This window comes from Oncorhynchus tshawytscha, linkage group LG13 (genome assembly GCF_018296145.1).
Source record: "Oncorhynchus tshawytscha isolate Ot180627B linkage group LG13, Otsh_v2.0, whole genome shotgun sequence".
In the NCBI taxonomy this organism is placed as follows: Eukaryota; Metazoa; Chordata; class Actinopteri; order Salmoniformes; family Salmonidae; genus Oncorhynchus; species Oncorhynchus tshawytscha.
Genome location: NC_056441.1, coordinates 78,770,084 through 78,791,146, shown reverse-complemented (window position 1 = coordinate 78,791,146; position 21,063 = coordinate 78,770,084). Strand labels below are relative to the sequence as shown.

The 21,063-nt window shown below is 48.3% G+C and overlaps 1 protein-coding gene across 1 annotated transcript in view; it reads right to left on the bottom strand.

Moving 5' to 3' along the window:
* The window catches only part of cwf19l2 (CWF19 like cell cycle control factor 2), a 36,082-nt gene extending 19,128 nt beyond the window's left edge, over positions 1-16,954 (bottom strand). Inside the window, exons 1-11 of the mRNA XM_042294966.1 lie at positions 16,827-16,954; positions 14,218-14,328; positions 13,825-13,932; positions 9,941-10,054; positions 7,581-7,700; positions 7,345-7,438; positions 4,479-4,594; positions 3,636-3,746; positions 3,053-3,575; positions 2,743-2,971; positions 454-571 (exon numbers count right to left, since the gene is read on the bottom strand). Of these exons, the coding sequence (XP_042150900.1) occupies positions 454-571; positions 2,743-2,971; positions 3,053-3,575; positions 3,636-3,746; positions 4,479-4,594; positions 7,345-7,438; positions 7,581-7,700; positions 9,941-10,054; positions 13,825-13,932; positions 14,218-14,328; positions 16,827-16,919 (1,737 nt within the window). The 5' untranslated portion in view covers positions 16,920-16,954. The remainder of the gene's footprint in view (positions 1-453; positions 572-2,742; positions 2,972-3,052; positions 3,576-3,635; positions 3,747-4,478; positions 4,595-7,344; positions 7,439-7,580; positions 7,701-9,940; positions 10,055-13,824; positions 13,933-14,217; positions 14,329-16,826) is intronic.
* Positions 16,955-21,063: the final 4,109 nt, after the last annotated feature.

Here is a 21,063-nt window from a genome sequence, read left to right as displayed (position 1 = left end):
CACACACTACTGAGCCTCATTTTGACTTGTTTTAAGGACATTAAATCACAGTTGGATCAGCCTGTAGTGTGGTTTTCCACTTTAATTTTGAGTGACTCCAAATCCAGACCTCCATGGGTTGATAAATTTGATTTCCATTGATAATGCTTGTGTGATTTTGTTGTCAGCACATTCAACTATGTAAAGAAAAAAGTATTTAATAAGAATATTTCATTCATTCAGATCTAGGATGTGTTATTTTAGTGTTCCCTTTATTTTTTTGAGCATTGTATAAAATGAATCGTTTGCTTTGATCAAGGAGATAGAGAGCCGAGGGAACTGATATGCTAGGGGAAGGGCCTATGGGCAGGGGTGTATGGAACGCGTTTAGAATGGGTCATTATCTGTGTATTTTTTGTGTGTGACTAGGTAGGATGAGGAGATGCAACACAGCGATCATGTGGATGACCTCACCGTGTTACCCATAATCTCTGCCTTCACCAGCCTGGCCCCCAATTTGTTCATCTCTTCATCTGTGAGGATCGGTACCTCTTCCTCCTCCTCACTCAAACTGTCACTACTGCTGTCAGATCTGAAGACACAGGGAAGAAGTTAAATGAAGCAAAGACAACACATTGTAAACATCAGAGACCTGTGTGTGTTAGAGGGATGTCCAAGAGGTTCTACTAAATGTAGTCTTGGCAGCATGGGAATAGACACACCGATCCATCAGGACATTATAGCTGTCCCAGCACTCAACTGCGTACAAATAAACAGCTTGTTCTGCTCTCTTCTCCACCGATGGCTCACTCTCTCCCTCCATCTCCACCCGTCGCTCTTTCCGGTCCATTTCCCTGCTCTCTTTCACCCTCTATCCATCTCTAACCACCTCTCCCTCCCCCCTCTTTCTGCCATGTTCTTTCTGATGGCCGTCTTGTCTCAGTCTTCTTCTGTCTCGTTCCCTCCAGACTGTTTCTCTCTCACAGATTACCTACCCTTCTAAAACGGCACCTTAATTTCACGCTGCAGAGGTTTAAAGGGCTTCTGGGTGCTGGTTTAACTTAATGACTGAGCTAATGATAGAGAGAGAAGGGGGAGCATTAGAGCAAAAAGGACAGAGAGAAAGGAAAGAAAGAGTAAGAGGAATGGGGAGAGATGGGAGTTGAGGTGGGAATAGAGGGAGTGAGGGCGAGAAAAAGAGCGAGAGTAAATATGAAGGAGAGAAGGTCTGGTTAATTCAGTGAGTTCTATGGTGAGTGACGTGATAACTGCTGAATGGGTAAACGGTCACTGTGCAGACTGTCACTGTGCAGACTGTCACTGTGCAGACTGTCACTGTGCAGACTGTCACTGTGCAGACTGTCACTGTGCAGACTGTCTGATGAATGGGGGGAATGATTGCGTGTAAACAAAAAAAAGGAGAAGGTCAAGTGGAGGAGAGATTCGTGTGAGAGGTCATTTTAAAGTTAGGATGAAGAGAAGGTTTTCTCCATCAGTAGACAGGAACAGGGTCAAGGACAGTGTGTGTGTGTGGAAGCATACTATCTTATTCTCACAGAGAATAAAATTACTTCAGGTTCAGATAATCTTCTGGGGATTGAAAGAATGCTTCTACATGTTCAGTCTAGCCAATAACTAAAGATCTCTAGTACCGCTCCAACATATTAACCCGCCCTTGTCTCCAACATATTAACCCGCCCTTGTCTCCAACATATTAACCCGCCCTTGTCTCCAACATATTAACCCGCCCTTGTCTCCAACATATTAACCCGCCCTTGTCTCCAACATATTAACCCGCCCTTGTCTCTCAACATATTAACCCGCCCTTGTCTCCAACATATTAACCCGCCCTTGTCTCCAACATATTAACCCGCCCTTGTCTCCAACATATTAAACCGCCCTTGTCTCCAACATATTAACCCGCCCTTGTCTCCAACATATTAACCCGCCCTTGTCTCCAACATATTAACCCGCCCTTGTCTCCAACATATTAACCCCCTTGTCTCCAACATATTAACCCGCCCTTGTCTCCAACATATTAACCCGCCCTTGTCTCCAACATATTAACCCGCCCTTGTCTCCAACATATTAACCCGCCCTTGTCTCCAACATATTAACCCGCCCTTGTCTCCAACATATTAACCCGCCCTTGTCTCCAACATATTAACCCGCCCTTGTCTCCAACATATTAACCCGCCCTTGTCTCCAACATATTAACCCGCCCTTGCCCTTGTCTCTCAACATATTAACCCGCCCTTGTCTCCAACATATTAACCCGCCCTTGTCTCCAACATATTAACCCGCCCTTGTCTTGTCTCAACATATTAACCCGTCCCTTGTCTCCAACATATTAACCCGCCCTTGTCTCCAACATATTAACCCGCCCTTGTCTCCAACATATTAACCTGCCCTTGTCTCCAACATATTAACCTGCCCTTGTCTCCAACATATTAACCTGCCCTTGTCTCCAACATATTAACCTGCCCTTGTCTCCAACATATTAACCTGCCCTTGTCTCCAACATATTAACCTGCCCTTGTCTCCAACATATTAACCCGCCCTTGTCTCCAACATATTAACCTGCCCTTGTCTCCAACATATTAACCTGCCCTTGTCACCAACATGCATGTCTGTGAATCCTGTTGGAACGCTTGCTTAAATATCCAAGCATGTTAGATGAGTGATTGGTATAGGGGAGAGGAAGACAACATTAATTGCTAAACAGTTGGAACAGTGCTGTGGTGACTGTATTTGACCTCTGACCTGGATGATGTCACTGCAAGCCTGTTGCTGCTATGACCCTGGTCAGGAGTGGACATGGTTTTCCCAGACTCCCTCTCTTTATTCTGCTCCGAATTTCCTGAAGCAGATCTCTGTCCGGAGCTGCTCTTGCTCCAGGCCGGACAGCTGCTCTTCCGATCCAACTCCTCATTGTCAGACCCAGGTTTCAGGAAACCCATGGAAGCTCGGGCCAGAGCAGGGGCTGACACTCCTAGAAAAGAAACTTATCAGTAGAGTGTGCGCGCGCACACACACACACCACATACGGAACGAGGTACTACACTCAACTCACCATCATCATCATCAGCAGCAGGCTTGAGGAAGCGACTTTTCAGAGCTCCGAGGGACAGGGGAGGATGAATCTGGCCAAGCCCAGAGCAAAGGCTCTCATCCCCACCCCTCTCTCTGCCTCTGTCCCTCTCTCTGCCTCCAGCCCTCTCTCTATTCCGGTCACTAGGTCTACTTCCATCCCTCTCTCTGCCTCCAGCTCTCTCTCTTTCCTGGTCACTAGGTCTACCTCCATCCCTCTCTCTATCCCTGTCACTAGGTCTACCGCCATCCCGCTCGCTGTCTCCATCTCTAGCTCTGTTCCTATCCCGATCTCTGTCTCGGTGACGAGCTCTTTCCCTCTCTCCATCTCTTTCACTATCTCTTTCTCCATCCCTCTCTTTCTCTCCAGGTAAGTCCCTACCCTTGTCTGGTCTCCTCCACCTCTCTCTATCCATCCCCACTTCTCCTTTCCTCCACATTCCATCTTCCTGTCCTCTCCTCCATCTTTGTCGGTCTCTCCCCTCTTCCTCTCCTCTCCCTCTTCCTTCCCCCTTTCCTCTCCCTCTTCCTTCCCCCTCTCCTCTCCCTCTTCCTTCCCCCTCTCCTCTCCCTCTTCCTTCCCCCTCTCCTCTCCCTCTTCCTTCCCCCTCTCCTCTCTTGTAGCCATACACAGCAATCTCAGCCTCATACATCCTCTTCTGAAAGTTCTCCATGGACTGCATGTGAGAAACACAAACACAAATAATAAACATACACACAGGTGAGCAGTGTGATATGATGTTTCCATGGTGCATTTCAATGTATCTAAGGTGCAGTTCATGAGTTTTCTAACTTTTGACAGACGGAGCGCCGACACTGCATAGAAGGAAATAACCAGGGAGATAGGGAAAGAGTCTGACAGCAGGAACGCGTCAGCAGCAGGAACGCGTCAGCAGCAGGAACGCGTCAGCAGCAGGAACGCGTCAGCAGCAGGAACGCGTCAGCAGCAGGAACGCGTCAGCAGCAGGAACGCGTCAGCAGCAGGAACGCGTCAGCAGCAGGAACGCGTCAGCAGCAGGAACGCGTCAGCAGTAGGAACGCGTCAGCAGCAGGAACGCGTCAGCAGCAGGAACGCGTCAGCAGCAGGAACGCGTCAGCAGCAGGAACGCGTCAGCAGCAGGAACGCGTCAGCAGCAGGAACGCGTCAGCAGCAGGAACGCGTCAGCAGCAGGAACGCGTCAGCAGCAGGAACGCGTCAGCAGCAGGAACGCGTCAGCAGCAGGAACGCGTCAGCAGCAGGAACGCGTCAGCAGCAGGAACGCGTCAGCAGCAGGAACACGTATGGAAGGATGCACGTTGGAGAATTTGTGTACATGTGAGAATGTTTACATAGTGATCTGTTCATACGGTTTATACAGGTGTTTTTGTATGGATTATGTCTGCCTGCCTGTGTGTGCATGTACTCTCACCCCATATCGCTCTGCCACTATGACCTCCAGACTGCGTTGCTCTCGCTCTGCCTGCTCTCTCATCCTCTGGTAAGACTTCCTGAGCCAACCTAGTCCTCCATCATCTACAGTTGCAGCTACAGACAGACGGGGGAGAGATGGTGAGGAGAGACAGTGTAAGGCAGTAAGAAGGGAGGAAAGGTGGAGATGGCAAAGGAGAGAGAGAGTGAGCAAGAGGTGGACAAAGACCAGAGGTAGGAGGGGAATAACTAGAGTTAACATTTTACCTGTGGGAAATCAGAACATCATATTCAACTTCCCAAGAGAACAGCTAGGCCTCACCCTCTTCTCCGGAACACAGCACAGAGAATGGGAACATTTCACATCTGCCTTCCCCAGAGAAGTCACCCCCTTCTCTCCCTCAATCTCTTTCCTCTCACACCGTGTGCGCGCACGTGTGTCAAAAGCCCAAGTTATAAGTGAGGTTTAACAGCCTCCCCCCATTCTCTCTCACACCTCTTCATTACCCTCTTAGTCAAACCAGGAATGGGGAAAACAACATTCCCTTCTGACACACACAGCTTAGAGAGAGAAAAGAGTGTGTGTGTGTGTACTGTCAATGTCTGTATTAATGAGGTTGGTTTGCATACATAAGTGACAGTGTGCGTCACTGTCTGTATGAGTGTTTTAAATCTGCTTATTCTGCCACTCTGTTAAAGTGAAGCTTAGGAGATGGCAGAGTGCACCCTTCTGAGCGGAGATGACACAGTCAGCTTAACAGAACCAAGCGCCTCTCTCTGTACCTCTTCCTTTTAAAATGAATGTCTTCTCCCATTTCTCTCTATACTCCCTGCCTCCAGCAAATCCTTTCTGCCTGCCTCCACCCTCTGCCTGCCTGCCTCCACCCTCTGCCTGCCTGCCTGCCTGCCTCCACCCTCTGCCTGCCTGCCTCCACCCTCTGCCTGCCTGCCTGCCTGCCTCCACCCTCTGCCTGCCTGCCTGCCTCCACCCTCTGCCTGCCTGCCTGCCTCCACCCTCTGCCTGCCTCCACCCTCTGCCTGCCTGCCTGCCTCCACCCTCTGCCTGCCTGCCTGCCTGCCTCCACCCTCTGCCTGCCTGCCTGCCTGCCTCCACCCTCTGCCTGCCTCCACCCTCCGCCTGCCTGCCTGCCTCCACCCTCCGCCTGCCTGCCTGCCTCCACCCTCTGCCTGCCTGCCTGCCTCCACCCTCTGCCTGCCTGCCTGCCTCCACCCTCTGCCTGCCTGCCTGCCTCCACCCTCTGCCTGCCTGCCTGCCTCCACCCTCTGCCTGCCTGCCTGCCTCCACCCTCTGCCTGCCTGCCTGCCTCCACCCTCTGCCTGCCTGCCTGCCTCCACCCTCTGCCTGCCTGCCTGCCTCCACCCTCTGCCTGCCTGCCTGCCTCCACCCTCTGCCTGCCTGCCTGCCTCCACCCTCTGCCTGCCTGCCTGCCTCCACCCTCTGCCTGCCTGCCTGCCTCCACCCCTCTGCCTGCCTGCCTGCCTCCACCCTCTGCCTGCCTGCCTGCCTCCACCCTCTGCCTGCCTGCCTGCCTCCACCCTCTGCCTGCCTGCCTGCCTCCACCCTCTGCCTGCCTGCCTGCCTCCACCCTCTGCCTGCCTGCCTGCCTCCACCCTCTGCCTGCCTGCCTGCCTCCACCCTCTGCCTGCCTGCCTGCCTCCACCCTCTGCCTGCCTGCCTGCCTCCACCCTCTGCCTGCCTGCCTGCCTCCACCCTCTGCCTGCCTGCCTGCCTCCACCCTCTGCCTGCCTGCCTGCCTCCACCCTCTGCCTGCCTGCCTGCCTCCCACCCTCTGCCTGCCTGCCTGCCTGCCTCCACCCTCTGCCTGCCTGCCTGCCTGCCTCCACCCTCTGCCTGCCTGCCTGCCTCCACCCTCTGCCTGCCTGCCTGCCTCCACCCTCTGCCTGCCTGCCTGCCTCCACCCTCTGCCTGCCTGCCTGCCTCCACCCTCTGCCTGCCTGCCTCCACCCTCTGCCTGCCTGCCTCCACCCTCTGCCTGCCTCATTCCATGTGCCAGAAATGCTTTACCTGATTTGCCATGACAGTGTCACCTTCTCCCACATTCTGTCTGTCTGTGATTTAAGTGGTGTCTGGGCCCTCAGTGACTGTACATACAGATTCCTAGCCCAGAGAGAGGGAGGGGAGGGTGATTCCTAGCCCAGAGAGAGGGAGGGTGATTCCTAGCCCAGAGAGAGGGAGGGTGATTCCTAGCCCAGAGAGAGGGAGGGTGATTCCTAGCCCAGAGAGGGAGGGAGGGTGATTCCTAGCCCAAAGAGAGGGAGGGGGAATTCCTAGCCCAAAGAGAGGGAGGGGGGATTCCTAGCCCAAAGAGAGGGAGGGGGGGGATTCCTAGCCCAAAGAGAGGGAGGGGGGATTCTAGCCCAAAGAGAGGGAGGGGGAATTCTAGCCCAAAGAGAGGGAGGGGGGGGATTCCTAGCCCAAAGAGAGGGAGGGAGGGATTCCTAGCCCAAAGAGAGGGAGAGGGATTCCTAGCCCAAAGAGAGGGAGGGGGAGGGGGATTCTAGCCCAAAGAGAGGGGGGGGGGATTCTAGCCCAAAGAGAGGGAGGGGGGGATTCCTAGCCCAAAGAGAGGGAGGGGGGATTCCTATCCCAGAGAGGGGGGATTCTAACACAGAGAGAGGGAGGGGATTCCTAACACAGAGAGAGGGAGGGAGGGGGATTCCTAACACAGACAGAGGGAGGGGGATTCCTAACACAGACAGAGGGGAGGGGGTTGACCAAAGACTGGGCTGATAGAGAGTTGTGTACATGGGTTTGATGATTCAACTTTAGGTATGAGAGTAGAAAAGGTTGATAAGAGTGAAGTTGTGTAAGGGGTTTCAGTTACCTTTTACAAGCACATTACTGGCCTTCTCTTCTGGGGGCAGGCCACTCCCCCCGTCCTTCCAGAATGGGTTCAACTCCAGCTTGTGCAGACCAGCCTACGGCACCCCCCCCACCCACACACACACAATTGTCAAGTCCCTTGTCCCTGCTCAGTTCGGCACTTTTGGTTGCCCAGGTAACCAACAGATAAGGCAATGGACTTCCATCAACCTTCATTTAATCATAGCGAGTACATACCTGCTCGATGACCCAGGCCTTCTGTTTCTCTTCCTCTTTCAACCTTTCTTTCTCAGCCCTCTTCTCTGCCGTTGACGTTGTTCTCATTGTCAAGAAGTCAAAAGTCATCCACTCATCTCTCTAGCAGATGATGGCGACAGGGATAGAGAGAGAGGAACGGACAACACACATGAATCATGTTATGAAACTCGACAATAATTGCCTGACAATAACAGCAAACCAATCAATAAAGAAATCAATATAGAACATAAAATCATTATGTACATGTAGGTTAATGTAAACAGTACATGGGTTCATAACCCTCAACGCTAACACGACCCTCAACGCTAACACGACCCTCAACGCTAACACAACCCTCAACGCTAACACAACCCTCAACGCTAACACAACCATCAAGCCATAATATAGGATCCTAAAAGTATCTCCCCCCAAAAAAACTACCTGGGAAATCTCTCACTTAGCAGGCCGTTACACACACACACAGTGGGGGTAACTCTAACGAGGGAAGGTGTGTGACTGTGTGACAGCATCAGTAAAACTTTCCGGACCACCCCGCCTTACTCATCAACATCACCTTGTTAGAAAAGCCTGGCTATTAATTGTTGTTGACACAGGCTGTGCATCGATCAGACCTCATTAAGAGTGGGGCTCTATTGAACCCTTCTCCTAGAAACACACACACAAGCATTTCATCACACCTTTAATACAAATACATACAAACTTCCTAGACCATAGAGCTCAATAACACCAGACCACTATACAAACCAACAGCAGCGTAGAACCCTCCAACCATAGAGCTCAATAACGCCACACCACTATACAAACCAAGAGCAGCGTAGAACCCTCCAACCATAGAGCTCAATAACACCACACCACTATACAAACCAAGAGCAGCGTAGAACCCTCCAACCATAGAGCTCAATAACGCCACACCACTATACAAACCAAGAGCAGCGTAGAACCCTCCAACCATAGAGCTCAATAAAGCCACACCACTATACAAACCAAGAGCAGCGTAGAACCCTCCAACCAGAGCTCAATAAAGCCACACCACTATACAAACCAAGAGCAGCGTAGAACCCTCCAACCAGAGCTCAATAAAGCCACACCACTATACAAACCAAGAGCAGCATAGAACCCTCCAACCATAGAGCTCAATAAAGCCACACCACTATACAAACCAAGAGCAGCGTAGAACCCTCCAACCAGAGCTCAATAAAGCCACACCACTATACAAACCAAGAGCAGCGTAGAACCCTCCAACCAGAGCTCAATAAAGCCACACCACTATACAAACCAAGAGCAGCGTAGAACCCTCCAACCCTCCAACCAGAGCTCAATAAAGCCACACCACTATACAAACCAACAGCAGCGTAGAACCCTCCAACCCTCCAACCAGAGCTCAATAAAGCCACACCACTATACAAACCAAGAGCAGCGTAGAACCCTCCAACTCAAACCCCATCTTGACTACTTGCCTAGCTACTTGTTCTCTTTGAGCATCAATGAAAGATCAAGAGGTTTTATCATGCCGTGGGGGAGGTTTGATCATGCCGTGGGGGAGGTTTGATCATGCCGTGGGGGAGGTTTGATCATGCCGTGGGGAGGTTTGATCATGCCGTGGGGAGGTTTGATCATGCCGTGGGGGAGGTTTGATCATGCCGTGGGGAGGTTTGATCATGCCGTGGGGAGGTTTGATCATGCCGTGGGGAGGTTTGATCATGCCGCGGGGAGGTTTGATCATGCCGCGGGGAGGTTTGATCATGCCGCGGGGAGGCTTGATCATGCCGCGGGGGAGGCTTGATCATGCCGTGGGGGAGGCTTGATCATGCCGTGGGGGAGGTTTGATCATGCCGTGGGGGAGGCTTAGTGAAATCAGAAGATTATCAGTTGTTTTGTCGTCCAATATTCAACACAGTTTAAGTTCTTGGGTCTTCCAGCAGGACAATGACCCCAAAAGACGCATCAAAAAGCACCCAGGAATGGTTAAAGGGATACTGTGGGATTCTGACAATGATGCCCTTGATTTACTTCCCCAGAGTCAGATGAACTTGTGGATACCATTTCTATTTCTCTGTGTCCAGTATGAAGGCATTTAGGATGTAATTTTGCAAGCAAATGCTAACTAGTGTTAGCACAATGACATGTATATGGGTAACTGTTTACAAATGTAAGCAAGGTTTGAAATTATTATGCTTTAATTAAATATTATATCAGTCCACAAATAATGTTTTATTTATGTTCTGACCCACTGACCATCTGCTCAAGAATTGTTTTTACCCACGGCTGAATCTATGCAGTTGATGATCCCTGTCTTAGGGTTTACCGGTGCTGTGGAGGGGGGAAGATGGGGGTGTTACCTGGTTGTTCTCGGGTGGGGTAGGGCTGTTGTCTGTGGGCTTGGCAGGAATCTTCCAGGCTTTACCCGAGGCCTCTGTCTGGGGCTGGGCCTCAACCCACTCATTTCCTGTCCCCTGGAGAGCCAGAAAAGAGGGCAAAAATGAATACAGTGCTTACAGCAAGTATTCATACACAGACTTATTCCACATTTAGTTGTGTTAGAGCATGAATTCAACATGGATTAAATAGTTTTTTTCCCCCCTCACCCATCTACACGCAATATAATAAATAAAAAAATCTTTAATTGAACCTTTTTTTAACTGGGAAAGTCAGTTAAGAATTTGTTCTTGATTACAATGACGGCCTACTAAAAGGCATAAGGCCGCTTGCGGAGACGGGGATTCAAAATAAATACAGGACAAAACACTCATCACAACGAGACAACACTACATAAAGAGAGACCTAAGACAACATAGCAAGGCAGCAACACATAACACAGCATGGTGACAACACAACAACATGGTAGCAACATGGTAGCAGCACAAAACATAGTACAAACAACAGCACAAAGGGCAAGAATCGACATGGAGAGCATCCTGACTGGTTGTATCACTGCCTGGTATGGCAATTGCTCGGCCTCTAACCGCAAGGCACTACAGAGGGTAGTGCGTACGGGCCAGTACATCACTGGGGGTAAGATGCCTGCCATCCAGGACCTCTATACCAGAGGACCTCTACACTAGGCGGTGTCAGAGGAAGGCCCTAAAAATTGTCAAAGACCCCAGCTACCCCAGTCATAGACTGTTCTCTCTACTACCGCATGGCAAGCACTACTGGAGTGCCAAGTCTCTGACAAAAAGGCTTCTCAAAAGTTTTTACCTCCAAGCCATAAGACTCCTGAACAGGTAATCAAATGGCTACCCGGACTATCTGCATTGTGTGTGTCCCCAACCCCTCTTTTACGCTGCTGCTACTCTCTGTTTATCATATATGCATAGTCAGTTTAACCATATCTACATGTACATAATACCTCAATCAGCCTGACTAACCGATGTCTGTATGTAGCCCCTCTACTGTATGTAGCCCCTCTACTGTATGTAGCCCCTCTACTGTATGTAGCCCCTCTACTGTATGTAGCCCCTCTACTGTATGTAGCCCCTCTACTGTATGTAGCCCCTCTACTGTATGTAGCCCCTCTACTGAAAATGTATTTTTACTGTTTAATTTCTTTACTTACCTATTGTTCACATAATACATTTTTTGCACTATTGGTTAGAGCCTGTAAGTAAGCATTTCACTGTAAGTATTGTAATCGGCACACGTGACAAACTTTGATTAGATTTTTTGAAGGTAGAGACAACAATACATAACACAAAGCAGCCACAACTGTCAGTAAGAGTGTCCATGATTGAGTCTTTGAATAAAGACATTGAGATAAAATTGTCCAGTTTGAGTATTTGTTGCAGCTCGTTCCAGTCGCTAGCTGCAGCGAAATGAAAAGACGAGAGACCCAAGGATGTGTGTGCTTTGGGGACCTTTAACAGAATGTGACTGGCAGAATGGGTGTTGTATGTGGAAGATGAGGGCTGCAGTAGATCTCTCAGATAGGGGGAAGCGAGGCCTAAGAGGGTTTTATAAATAAGCATCAACCAGTGGGTCTTGTGAAGGGTACACAGAGATGACCAGTTTACAGAGGAGGATAGAGTGCAGTGATGTGTCCTATAAGGAACATTGGTGGTAAAGCTGATGGTAAAGAACATCTAGCCGCTCTAGAGCACCCTTACCTGGCAATCTATAAATTATGTCTCCGTAATCTAGCATGGGTAGGATGGTCATCTGAATCAGGGTTAGTTTGGCAGCTGGTGTGAAAGAGGAGTGATTACGATAGAGGAAACCAAGTCTAGATTTAGCTTTAGTCTGCAGCTTTGATATGTGCTGAAAGAAGGACAGTGTACCGTTTAGCCATACTCCCAAGTATTTGTATGAGGTGACTACCTCAAGCTCTAAACCCTCAGAGGTAGTAATCACACCTGTGGGGAGGGGCATTCTTCTTACCAAACCACATGACCTTTGTTTTGGATGTGTTCAGAACAAGGTTAAGGGTAGAGAAAGCTTGTTGGACACTAAGAAAGCTTTGTTGTAGAGCATTTAACACAAAATCCAGGGAGGGGCCAGCTGAGTATGAGACTGTATCATCTGCATATACATGGATAGGAGAGCTTCCTACTGCCTGAGCTTGGTTGTTGATGTAAATTGAGCATGGGGCCTAGGATCAAGCCTTACAAAAACCCATAATGAAACATTTAAAATGTTCACAAAAGTATTGAAAATTGTGGCTGGCTTCCGGGTTAAGTGGGCATTGTGTCAAGAAGCAGTGCAGCTTGGTTGGGTTGTGTTTCGGAGGAGGCACGGCTCTAGACCTTCACCTCTCCCGAGCCCATAAGGGAGTTGCAGCGATGGGACAATTGGATAAAATAAAAAGAATAAGAAAAAGCAGCACCTTTGGCAGTGATTACAGCTGTGAGTCTTTCTGGGTAAGTCTAAGAGCTTAACACAGCTGGATTGTAAAATGTTTGCCCATTATTCTTCAAGCTCTGTCAAATGGTCGTTAATCATTTTCAGATCTTGTCATTGATTTTCAAGTAGATTTGAGTCCAAACTAACTTGGCCAATCAGGAACATTCACGGTCTTCTTGGTAAGCCATCCAGTATAGATTTGGTATTGTGTTTTAGGTTACTGTCCTGCTGAAAAGGGAATTAATCTCCCAGTATCTGGTGGTAAGCAGACAACCAGGTTTTCCTCTATAATGTTGCCTATGCTTAGTGCCATTCAGTTTAATTTTATCCTGAAAACTTCCCAGTCCTTAACAACTACAAGCATACCCATAACATGATGCAGCCACCACTACGCTTGAAAATATGGAGAGTGGTAATCAGTAAAGCGCTGTATTGGATTTTCCCCAAATAGAACTTTGAATTCAGGACAAAAAGTGAATTGTTTTGGAATAGTTGTATTCTGCACAGGCTTCCTTTGCACTCTGTCAATTGGGTTAGTATTGAGGAGTAACTACAATATTGTTGATCCATCCTCAGTTTTATCCTATCACAGACATTAAACTCTATAACTGTTTTAAAGTAACCATTGGCCTTATGGTGAAATCCTCGAGCGGTTTCCTTCCTCTACGGCAACTGAGTTAGGAAAGACGCCTGTATCTTTGTAGTGACTGAGTGTATCAATACACCATCCAAAGTATAATTAATAACTTCACCATGTTCAAAGGGATTTTCAATGTCTGCTTTTGTTTTACTTTACCCATCTACCAATAGGTGCCCTTCTTTGTGAGGCATTGGAAACCTACCTGGTCTTTGTGTTTGAAATTCACTGCTTGACTGAGGGACCTTATAGATAATTGTATGTGTGAGGTATAGAAAAGAGGTAGTCATTAAACAAAAATCACATTAAACACTATTATTGCACACAAAGTGAATCCATGAAAATTATTAAGCAAATGTTCACTCCTGAACTTATTTAGACTTGCCATAAGAAAGGGGTTGAATATTCATTGACTTGAGACATTTCAGCTTCCCAATTTTGTATTAATTTGTAAACATTATTCAGCTTTGACATTACGAGGTATTGTGTATAGGCCAGTGATATAAGTATTATTATTATTGTTGTTTTTTAAATCACAATTTAATCAATTTTAAATTCAGGCTGTAACAAAATGTGGAAAAAGTCAAGGGGTGTGAATACTTGCTGAAGGCACTGTATGTTCAGGACAGAGGACAGGAAGCCCAAGAGAGGGAATCAGAATGAAAGGGAATGTGAGATGTGAGAGGAAAACAAAGGTGAAAGGAAAGGAGGGGGTGCAATACAAAGATATGCCAGTCCAATGACACTTACCTCTGAGCTGGACCCATCTCCTCCTTCAGCTCTCTTCTTCTCCTTCTTCCTCTTCTTCTTCTTAATCTTCTTGGCCTTTTTCTCTTTCTTCTTCTTGCCTGAAACCTCCTGAAGGTGACAGAAATGAGTGGGCCTGATTAAAATATGCAAAACGAAGTGATCAGTATGAAGACGTGATAGATAGGATAAAGGGTTTGGAAACATCAATAAGCTAGAGCTACAAAAAAGATGACGGTATGAAAAACAGCTCAGCTCTAGGTCTACTGTCACTGGATGACAACCAAATATTGACCTCGGGGTCAACCATACTACTAGGCCATGCAGAGGATAGGGAGGTCACACGAGCTACCTCCTTAAAAGGTCATGGGGTTACCAATGCAACGACCTGCTGACCTGTTCTAGCTGCTGCAGTCGGAGGTCAACTTCAGGGAGCATCCAGGTGTCCTCTCCTCGCTGTCTCTTCAGCTCCTTCCTTTTCTCCTCCTTCTCATACTGCTGCTTAGCCTGAGGAAGGGAGGGGGGAGATTAAGTGAGAGAGGGGGAGGAAGAAGGGAGAGATGAGGTGAGAAAGAGAAATAAATGGAGAGAGTTCAGGTGTGTCACCATTTCACAAACACCCCATACTGTGTTTATATAGTCAACACAGCTGCTCAGGAGATAACATGGACCCCACTACTCTGTGTTGATGTTTTTGTGTGCATGACATGCATATGTATGGTGTTAAGTGATTGTATGTGTGTTCTGAAACAGGAATTTAACCATGTTAAAATGAATCCGGAGTGGTTGCGTCACAGCCCTTATCTCCCTGCAGCAGTGTTTGTCCTGCCATCCCCTTCAGACGCCAGTACCTGACTGACGACACCTCATATTTGCACACACACTATGGCGCGCCTCGATCAATCACACCACTGTAAACAATAACAATCTGCTTCCATTGATGCAAGCCTCCACCCGCCTTGTCATTTCCTTCCTGTCCTCAGAGAGCACAGCGTCATTTGCTCTGTATTTCTCCCTAGTAATCTATTGTAAAAGTGATCTTAACACCTTACACCATACAAAATGAAGGAGCTGATCGTGGACTTCAGCAAATAGCAGAGCGAGCACGCCCCTATCCACTTTGCTGGGACCGCAGTGGAGAAGGTGGAAAGCTTGATGTTCCTCGGCCTACACATCACTGACGATCTGAAATGATTCACCCACACAGACAAACCAAATCAAATTGTACTTGTCACATGCGCTAAATACAACAGCGAAATAATAATAAAAGTAACAAATACAGTGTGGTGATAAAGGTGCAACAGCACCTCTTCAACCTCAGGAGGCTAAAGAAATTTGGCTTGGCTCTAAGACCCTCACAAACCTTTACGCACAATTGAGAGCATCCTGTTGGGCTGGATCACAGCCTGGTAGGGCAACTGCACCGCCCGCAACCACAGGGCTCTCCAGAGGGTGGTGCGGTCTGCCAAACGCATCACCGGGGGCACACTGCCTGCCCTCCAGGACACCTATAACACTCGATGTCACAGGAAGGCCAAAAAGCTCATCAAGGACAACAACCACCCAAGCCATGACCTGTTCACCCCACTACCATCCAGAAGATGAGGTCAGTACAGGTGCATCAAAGCTGGGACAGAGAGACAAACACAGCTTATCTCAAGGCCACCAGACTGTTAAATAACCATCACTAACCGACTACCACCCGGTTACCCAACCCTGCACCTTAGAGGCTGCTACCCCATATACATATACTTTGAATCACTGGCCACTTTAATAATGTAACACTAGACACTTTAATAAAGTTAACATACTGCTTTACTCATCTTATATGTATATACTGTATTCTAATCTACTATATTTTAGTCAATGTCACTCTGACATTGCTCGTCCTAATATTTATATATTTCTTAATTCCATTATTTTACTTTTAGATTTGTGTGTAGTGTTGTGAATTGTTAGATATTACTGCACTGTTGGAGCTAGGAACAAGCATTTCACTACACCAGCAATAACATCTGCTAAATATGTGTATGTGTAACAGTATAGTTTACGTCCCTCTCCTCACCCTTCCTGGTCTCTTACCAGGGACCCTCTGCACACATCGACAACAGCCACCTTCGAAGCAGAGCAAGGGGAACAACTACTTCAAGGTCTCAGAGCGAGTGACGTCACCGATTGAAACGCTAGCCATTTCACATCGGTTACATATGTGACCAATAACATTTGATTTGATCACCTGAGGTGGGTAGACAGAGGCAGAAAGAGGCATGCACCAGCTCTGTTATGTACAACCTCGCCACCTAGTGTTTGCCATATTCACATCACACCTGACTGACCACCAGAGAGAATAACAGCATTGTACTGTAGCAAAGCCACATGTAAACAAGTTAATGTACTTGGGAAGGAATTGAAAATGAATGCAAGTAATGTTAACTAGTTTTTACAAATACTTCAGTCAGCAGTGTTCGACTGTATAGTTCTAACACACGTTTAAAGGATAGTTAGCTTAGCTAAGACGAAATAGGTACAGTAGCTAGCCAGCCAGCCATGTGACTCTGGTTCGTGCTATCCGGATTCTTTCGGAAGTCCCTAACCCATTTTAATGTTCAACTTCAGTGTGTGGGGTGGGGAGACGTCCCAATGATCCCTACTAGCAAGGACCATGTGACTTCCTCTCACTGTTTTGGTGTTTGCTAGCGAACAGGCTAAGATAGCTAGCTAGCTACACATATATGCTGTACTAGCTAGTATGTAATAGCATTATTCAAACGACTTATTATCACTGTATTGTATTGAACATACGTATATGTACCAATTGCAAATATTGTAGAAAATGCATCACAAACCTAGCTCACTAAGTCGTATGGCAGACCTTCAGGCTAGCTTTTTGTTAGCATTCAACTAGTTGTTGCAGCCATACACTTGGCTTTTGTACTGGCGTTATATCAACGTATCTTACATTGCGCATGTCGACTAGTATCTAATTATAAAGCACACATATATACCTTCTGAATAACCTCCTCCCTGGCTTTACGTTTGTATTCTTTTCGGACTTCGATGCTGTTAACACTTTCAAAACTGCCTCCGTGCGTCGCCATAACACTGCCGTTAAATGTGCTTCCATCAACTGTCGCAAAAATATTTACGACCCCTGAAAATACATTGTTTCTGGTTAATGTAGTCCACTGCATTGGATCGTACAAACAAATAAAACATTTTTTTTAAAATAGATAGAAATACAGTTGTATTTTGTGAACGTGTGAACAAACCGATATAAAAACCAACCTGGATTACCTGGAAAATGATTGTACAGGTAGTAGGGCAGTGCACTCATCCCATAACTGCAAGGTTCAATCCCCCCTTAGGCCTTTATTTAACTTTTTCTCTGTTCTCAATCTCACTGTGTCTGCAGAACACTACTTGAGAGAAGGGATATAGTGTAGCTCTCATATAATTAAAATTACATTCTCGTTCTGTGGTGGCTCCAGTGTGTTATGCTGGGTAGGCTAAAGGGAAAGGGATTATACAGTATAGGCCTGCCTATGACAAGGCCAAGATGTTTACCATAATAAGGAATTCAAAATGGCCTATAATGAATAGGAATGCATTGCAATGATGTTGTCTTGATGTCACTATCCGTTTGATCAATACACTGTGGGCAGGCAGACATCTAACCACCTTTAATTTTCTGAAAATGTCAAGTGCCTATCGGAGGCAGACAACAACAGCAGCACAACAATCAATAGCCAGATAAAACACCAGGTACGGTAGACTCCAGCCTCCTCCTCCTTTTAACTTCATAACTGTTTTTTCAGTCCCGGTGGACTCAGACAGTCGCAGAGGTAATTTACCGGGAGCCATTTCTCAATTATCACGGGGCTGCTTTGAGATACCGTCACTGCCACGAACAAGAGCCCATTACCCCGAGATCCATTCAGCTATTTAACTCGTCTGTTGGACCTTATCTCATTATGATTGGTGTGTGTGAGTGTGTGTGTTGGGTGTGTATGTCCATTTCAGGTGCTGTCTACAGAGAGCCAGATTCCCTGACAGCACAAATGTGGTCCTGAATATTGATACTCAGGCTGCTCAGGGAACATGCAGTAGCAGGTATGGAGGGGAGCGAGCAAGAGAGAGACAGAGAGGAGAAAGAGGAGCATACAGTTTTTGATGAGCTGGACATTTGGGGCCCCTCTCTCTATGATTGTCTGGTACCGCCCTCATTGAGATGAATTAGTCTGGCATTGGGAAGCAATGGCGGCAGCAGCAGACCAACACACTGCACTAAAAATACCAGAACTTACAGTGACTTAGCTTGGCAATGAAGGGTACTTAAGGAATAGTTTACCCCAAAACGAAAGTTTCCATAACACCAAAGTCTTCAAAGACACAAATACCCTATACCCCTTCAAATGAGTGGATTCGGCTATTTCAGCCACAACCGTTGCTGACAGGTGTGTAAAATCGAGCACACAGCCATGCAATCTCCAAAGACAAACATTGGTAGTAAAATGGCCTTACTGAAGCGTTCAGTGACTTTCAACGTGGCACCCTCATAGCATACCACCTTTCCAACAAGTCAGTTCGCCAAATTTCTGCCCTGCTAGAGCTGTCAACTGTAACAGCTGATATTGTGAAGTGGGAACATCTAGGAGCAACAACGGCTCAGTCGCAAAGTGATAGGCCTCACAAGCACACAGAACGGGGCCGCAGAGTGCTGAAGCGTGTAGTGCATAAAAATCGTCTGTCCTCTGTTGCAACACTCACTACCGAGTTCCAAACTGCCTCTAGAATCAACCTCAGGATAAGAACTGTTCGTCGAGGGCTTCATAAAATGCGTTTCCATGGATGAGCAGCAGCACACAAGCCTAAGATCACAATGCCCCATGCCAAGCGTCGGCTGGAGAGGTGTCAAGCTTGCTGACATTGGACTCTGGAGTAGTGGAAACGCGTTCTCTGGAGTGATGAATCACACTTCACCATCTGGCAGTCCGTCGAACGAATCTGGGTTTTGCAGATGCCAGGAGAACGCTACCTGCCCGAATGAATAGTGCCAACTGTAAAGTTTGGTGGAGGAGGAATAATGTTCTGGGGCTGTTTTTCATGGTTCGGGCTAAGCCCCTTAGTACCAGTGAAGGGAAATCTTAATGCAACAGTATACAATGACATTCTAGACAATTCTGTGCTTCCAACTTTGTGGCAACAGTTTGGGGAAGGACCTTTCCTGTTTCAGCATGACAATGCCCCCATGCACAAAGTGAGGTCCATACAGAAATAGTTTGTCGTCACCTCAACCCCATCCAAAATCTTTGGGATGAATTGGAACGCCGACTGCGAGCCAGGCCTAATCGACCAACATCAGTGCCTGAACTAATGCTCTTGTGGCTGAATGGAAGCAAGTCTGTTCCAGCATCTAGTGGAAAGCCTTCCCAAGCAGCAAAGGGGGACCAACTCCATATTAATGACATTGATTTTGGAATGAGATGTCCACATACTTTTGGTCATGTAGTGTATTTCAAGGTTACCATTTCCATTCAACATCCTGGGGCTTTTTCTAACACTTAAAACTAAATACAATACATTTGGAGTGAAGGAAATCAAACAGACACTTTCCTCATTAATTTGAAGGGCATTATGTTTTTCAATCTTTATTATTTACAATAATCAGAGACAATAAAACACATCATTGCCTCGTATAATTGTCTTGCCTTTATCTGATGAGGTGAAAAGCAAATTTATTTCCGAATTCAATGTTTTTCAGTTTAGGGAACTAATTCATTCAAATCTTGATACTGTTTGTTTACCTGTCTCCAGTCTTCCCCAATTTGACACACCTGGTCATGGTAGCTGCTCTGTATGTGCACCCTTCTAAACCTGACACAGAGCTCCTCTAATCAAATCACATTTTGATATGTCACATGTGCTGAATACAACAGCTCTAGCTCCCCCTTCTGGAACACATGGTAGTAGCGGTGAAACACGGGGCTGGGTGCGGGGCTGGGGGTAGGGCTGGAACTGGGAGCAAGGTTGGGGGAAGGGCTGGGGGTTGGGTGAAGGGTAATGCTCGGAGCAGGGCTGGGAGTAAGGCTGGGAGCGGGGCTGGGTTAGGGCTGGGAGCGGGGCTGGGAGCAGGGCTGGGGTAGGGCTGGGTTAGGGCTGGGAGCAGGGCTGGGGTAGGGCTGGGTTAGGGCTGGGAGCAGGGCTGGGGTAGGGCTGGGTTAGGGCTGGGAGCGGGGCTGGGAGCAGGGCTGGGGTAGGGCTGGGTTAGGGCTGGGAGCAGGGCTGGGGTAGGGCTGGGTTAGGGCTGGGAGCAGGGCTGGAGGTAAGGCTGGGAGCAGGGCTGGGAGCAGGGCTGGAGGTAAGGCTGGGAGCAGGGCTGGAGATAAGGCTGGGAGCAGGGCTGGGAGCAGGGCTGGAGGTAAGGCTGGGAGCAGGGCTGGAGGTAAGGCTGGGAGCAGGGCTGGGAGCGGGGCTGGGAGCAGGGCTGGAGGTAAGGCTGGGTGCAGGGCTGGAGGTAAGGCTGGGAGGAGGGCTGGGAGCGGGGCTGGAGGTAAGGCTGGGAGCGGGGCTGGGGCTGGGGGTAGGGCTGGGGGTAGGGCTGGGAGTAAGGCTGGGTTAGGGCTGGGGCCTGGGGTAGGGCTGGGGGTAAGGCTGGGAGCAAGGCTGGGGTAGGGCTGGGTTAGGGCTGGGAGCGGGGCTGGGAGCAGGGCTGGGGTAGGGCTGGGTTAGGGCTGGGAGCAGGGCTGGGGTAGGGCTGGGGTAGGGCTGGGAGCAGGGCTGGGGTAGGGCTGGGTTAGGGCTGGGAGTGGGGCTGGGAGCAGGGCTGGGGGCAGGGCTGGGAGCAAGGCTGGGGCTGGGAGCAGGGCTGAGGGTAGAGCTTGGGGTAGAGCTGGGAGTAGGGCTGGGAATAAGGCTGGGGCTGGGAGTAGGGCTGGGAGTAGAGCTTGGGGTAGGGCTGGGAATATGGCTGGGAGTAATTTCTCCTTTTCCACAGTTTTCAGATTAAATAATGAAAGGAAAGGACACAACTACTGATTATAAAGCTCCCCATTACTGGCCTGCCTGTACACAAGCCTCATCGAGAGATTCATGAAGACATTTTCATCCTTATCAAAGCCATCCAATTTACTCCACATAATGAAAACCAGCAGTGGACAAATTACAGTCAGATTAGCGAGCCACAATAACTCACAGCAGAGTAGGAGAGGAGAGAGCGAGGGAAATTGATAGCAGTAATAATCT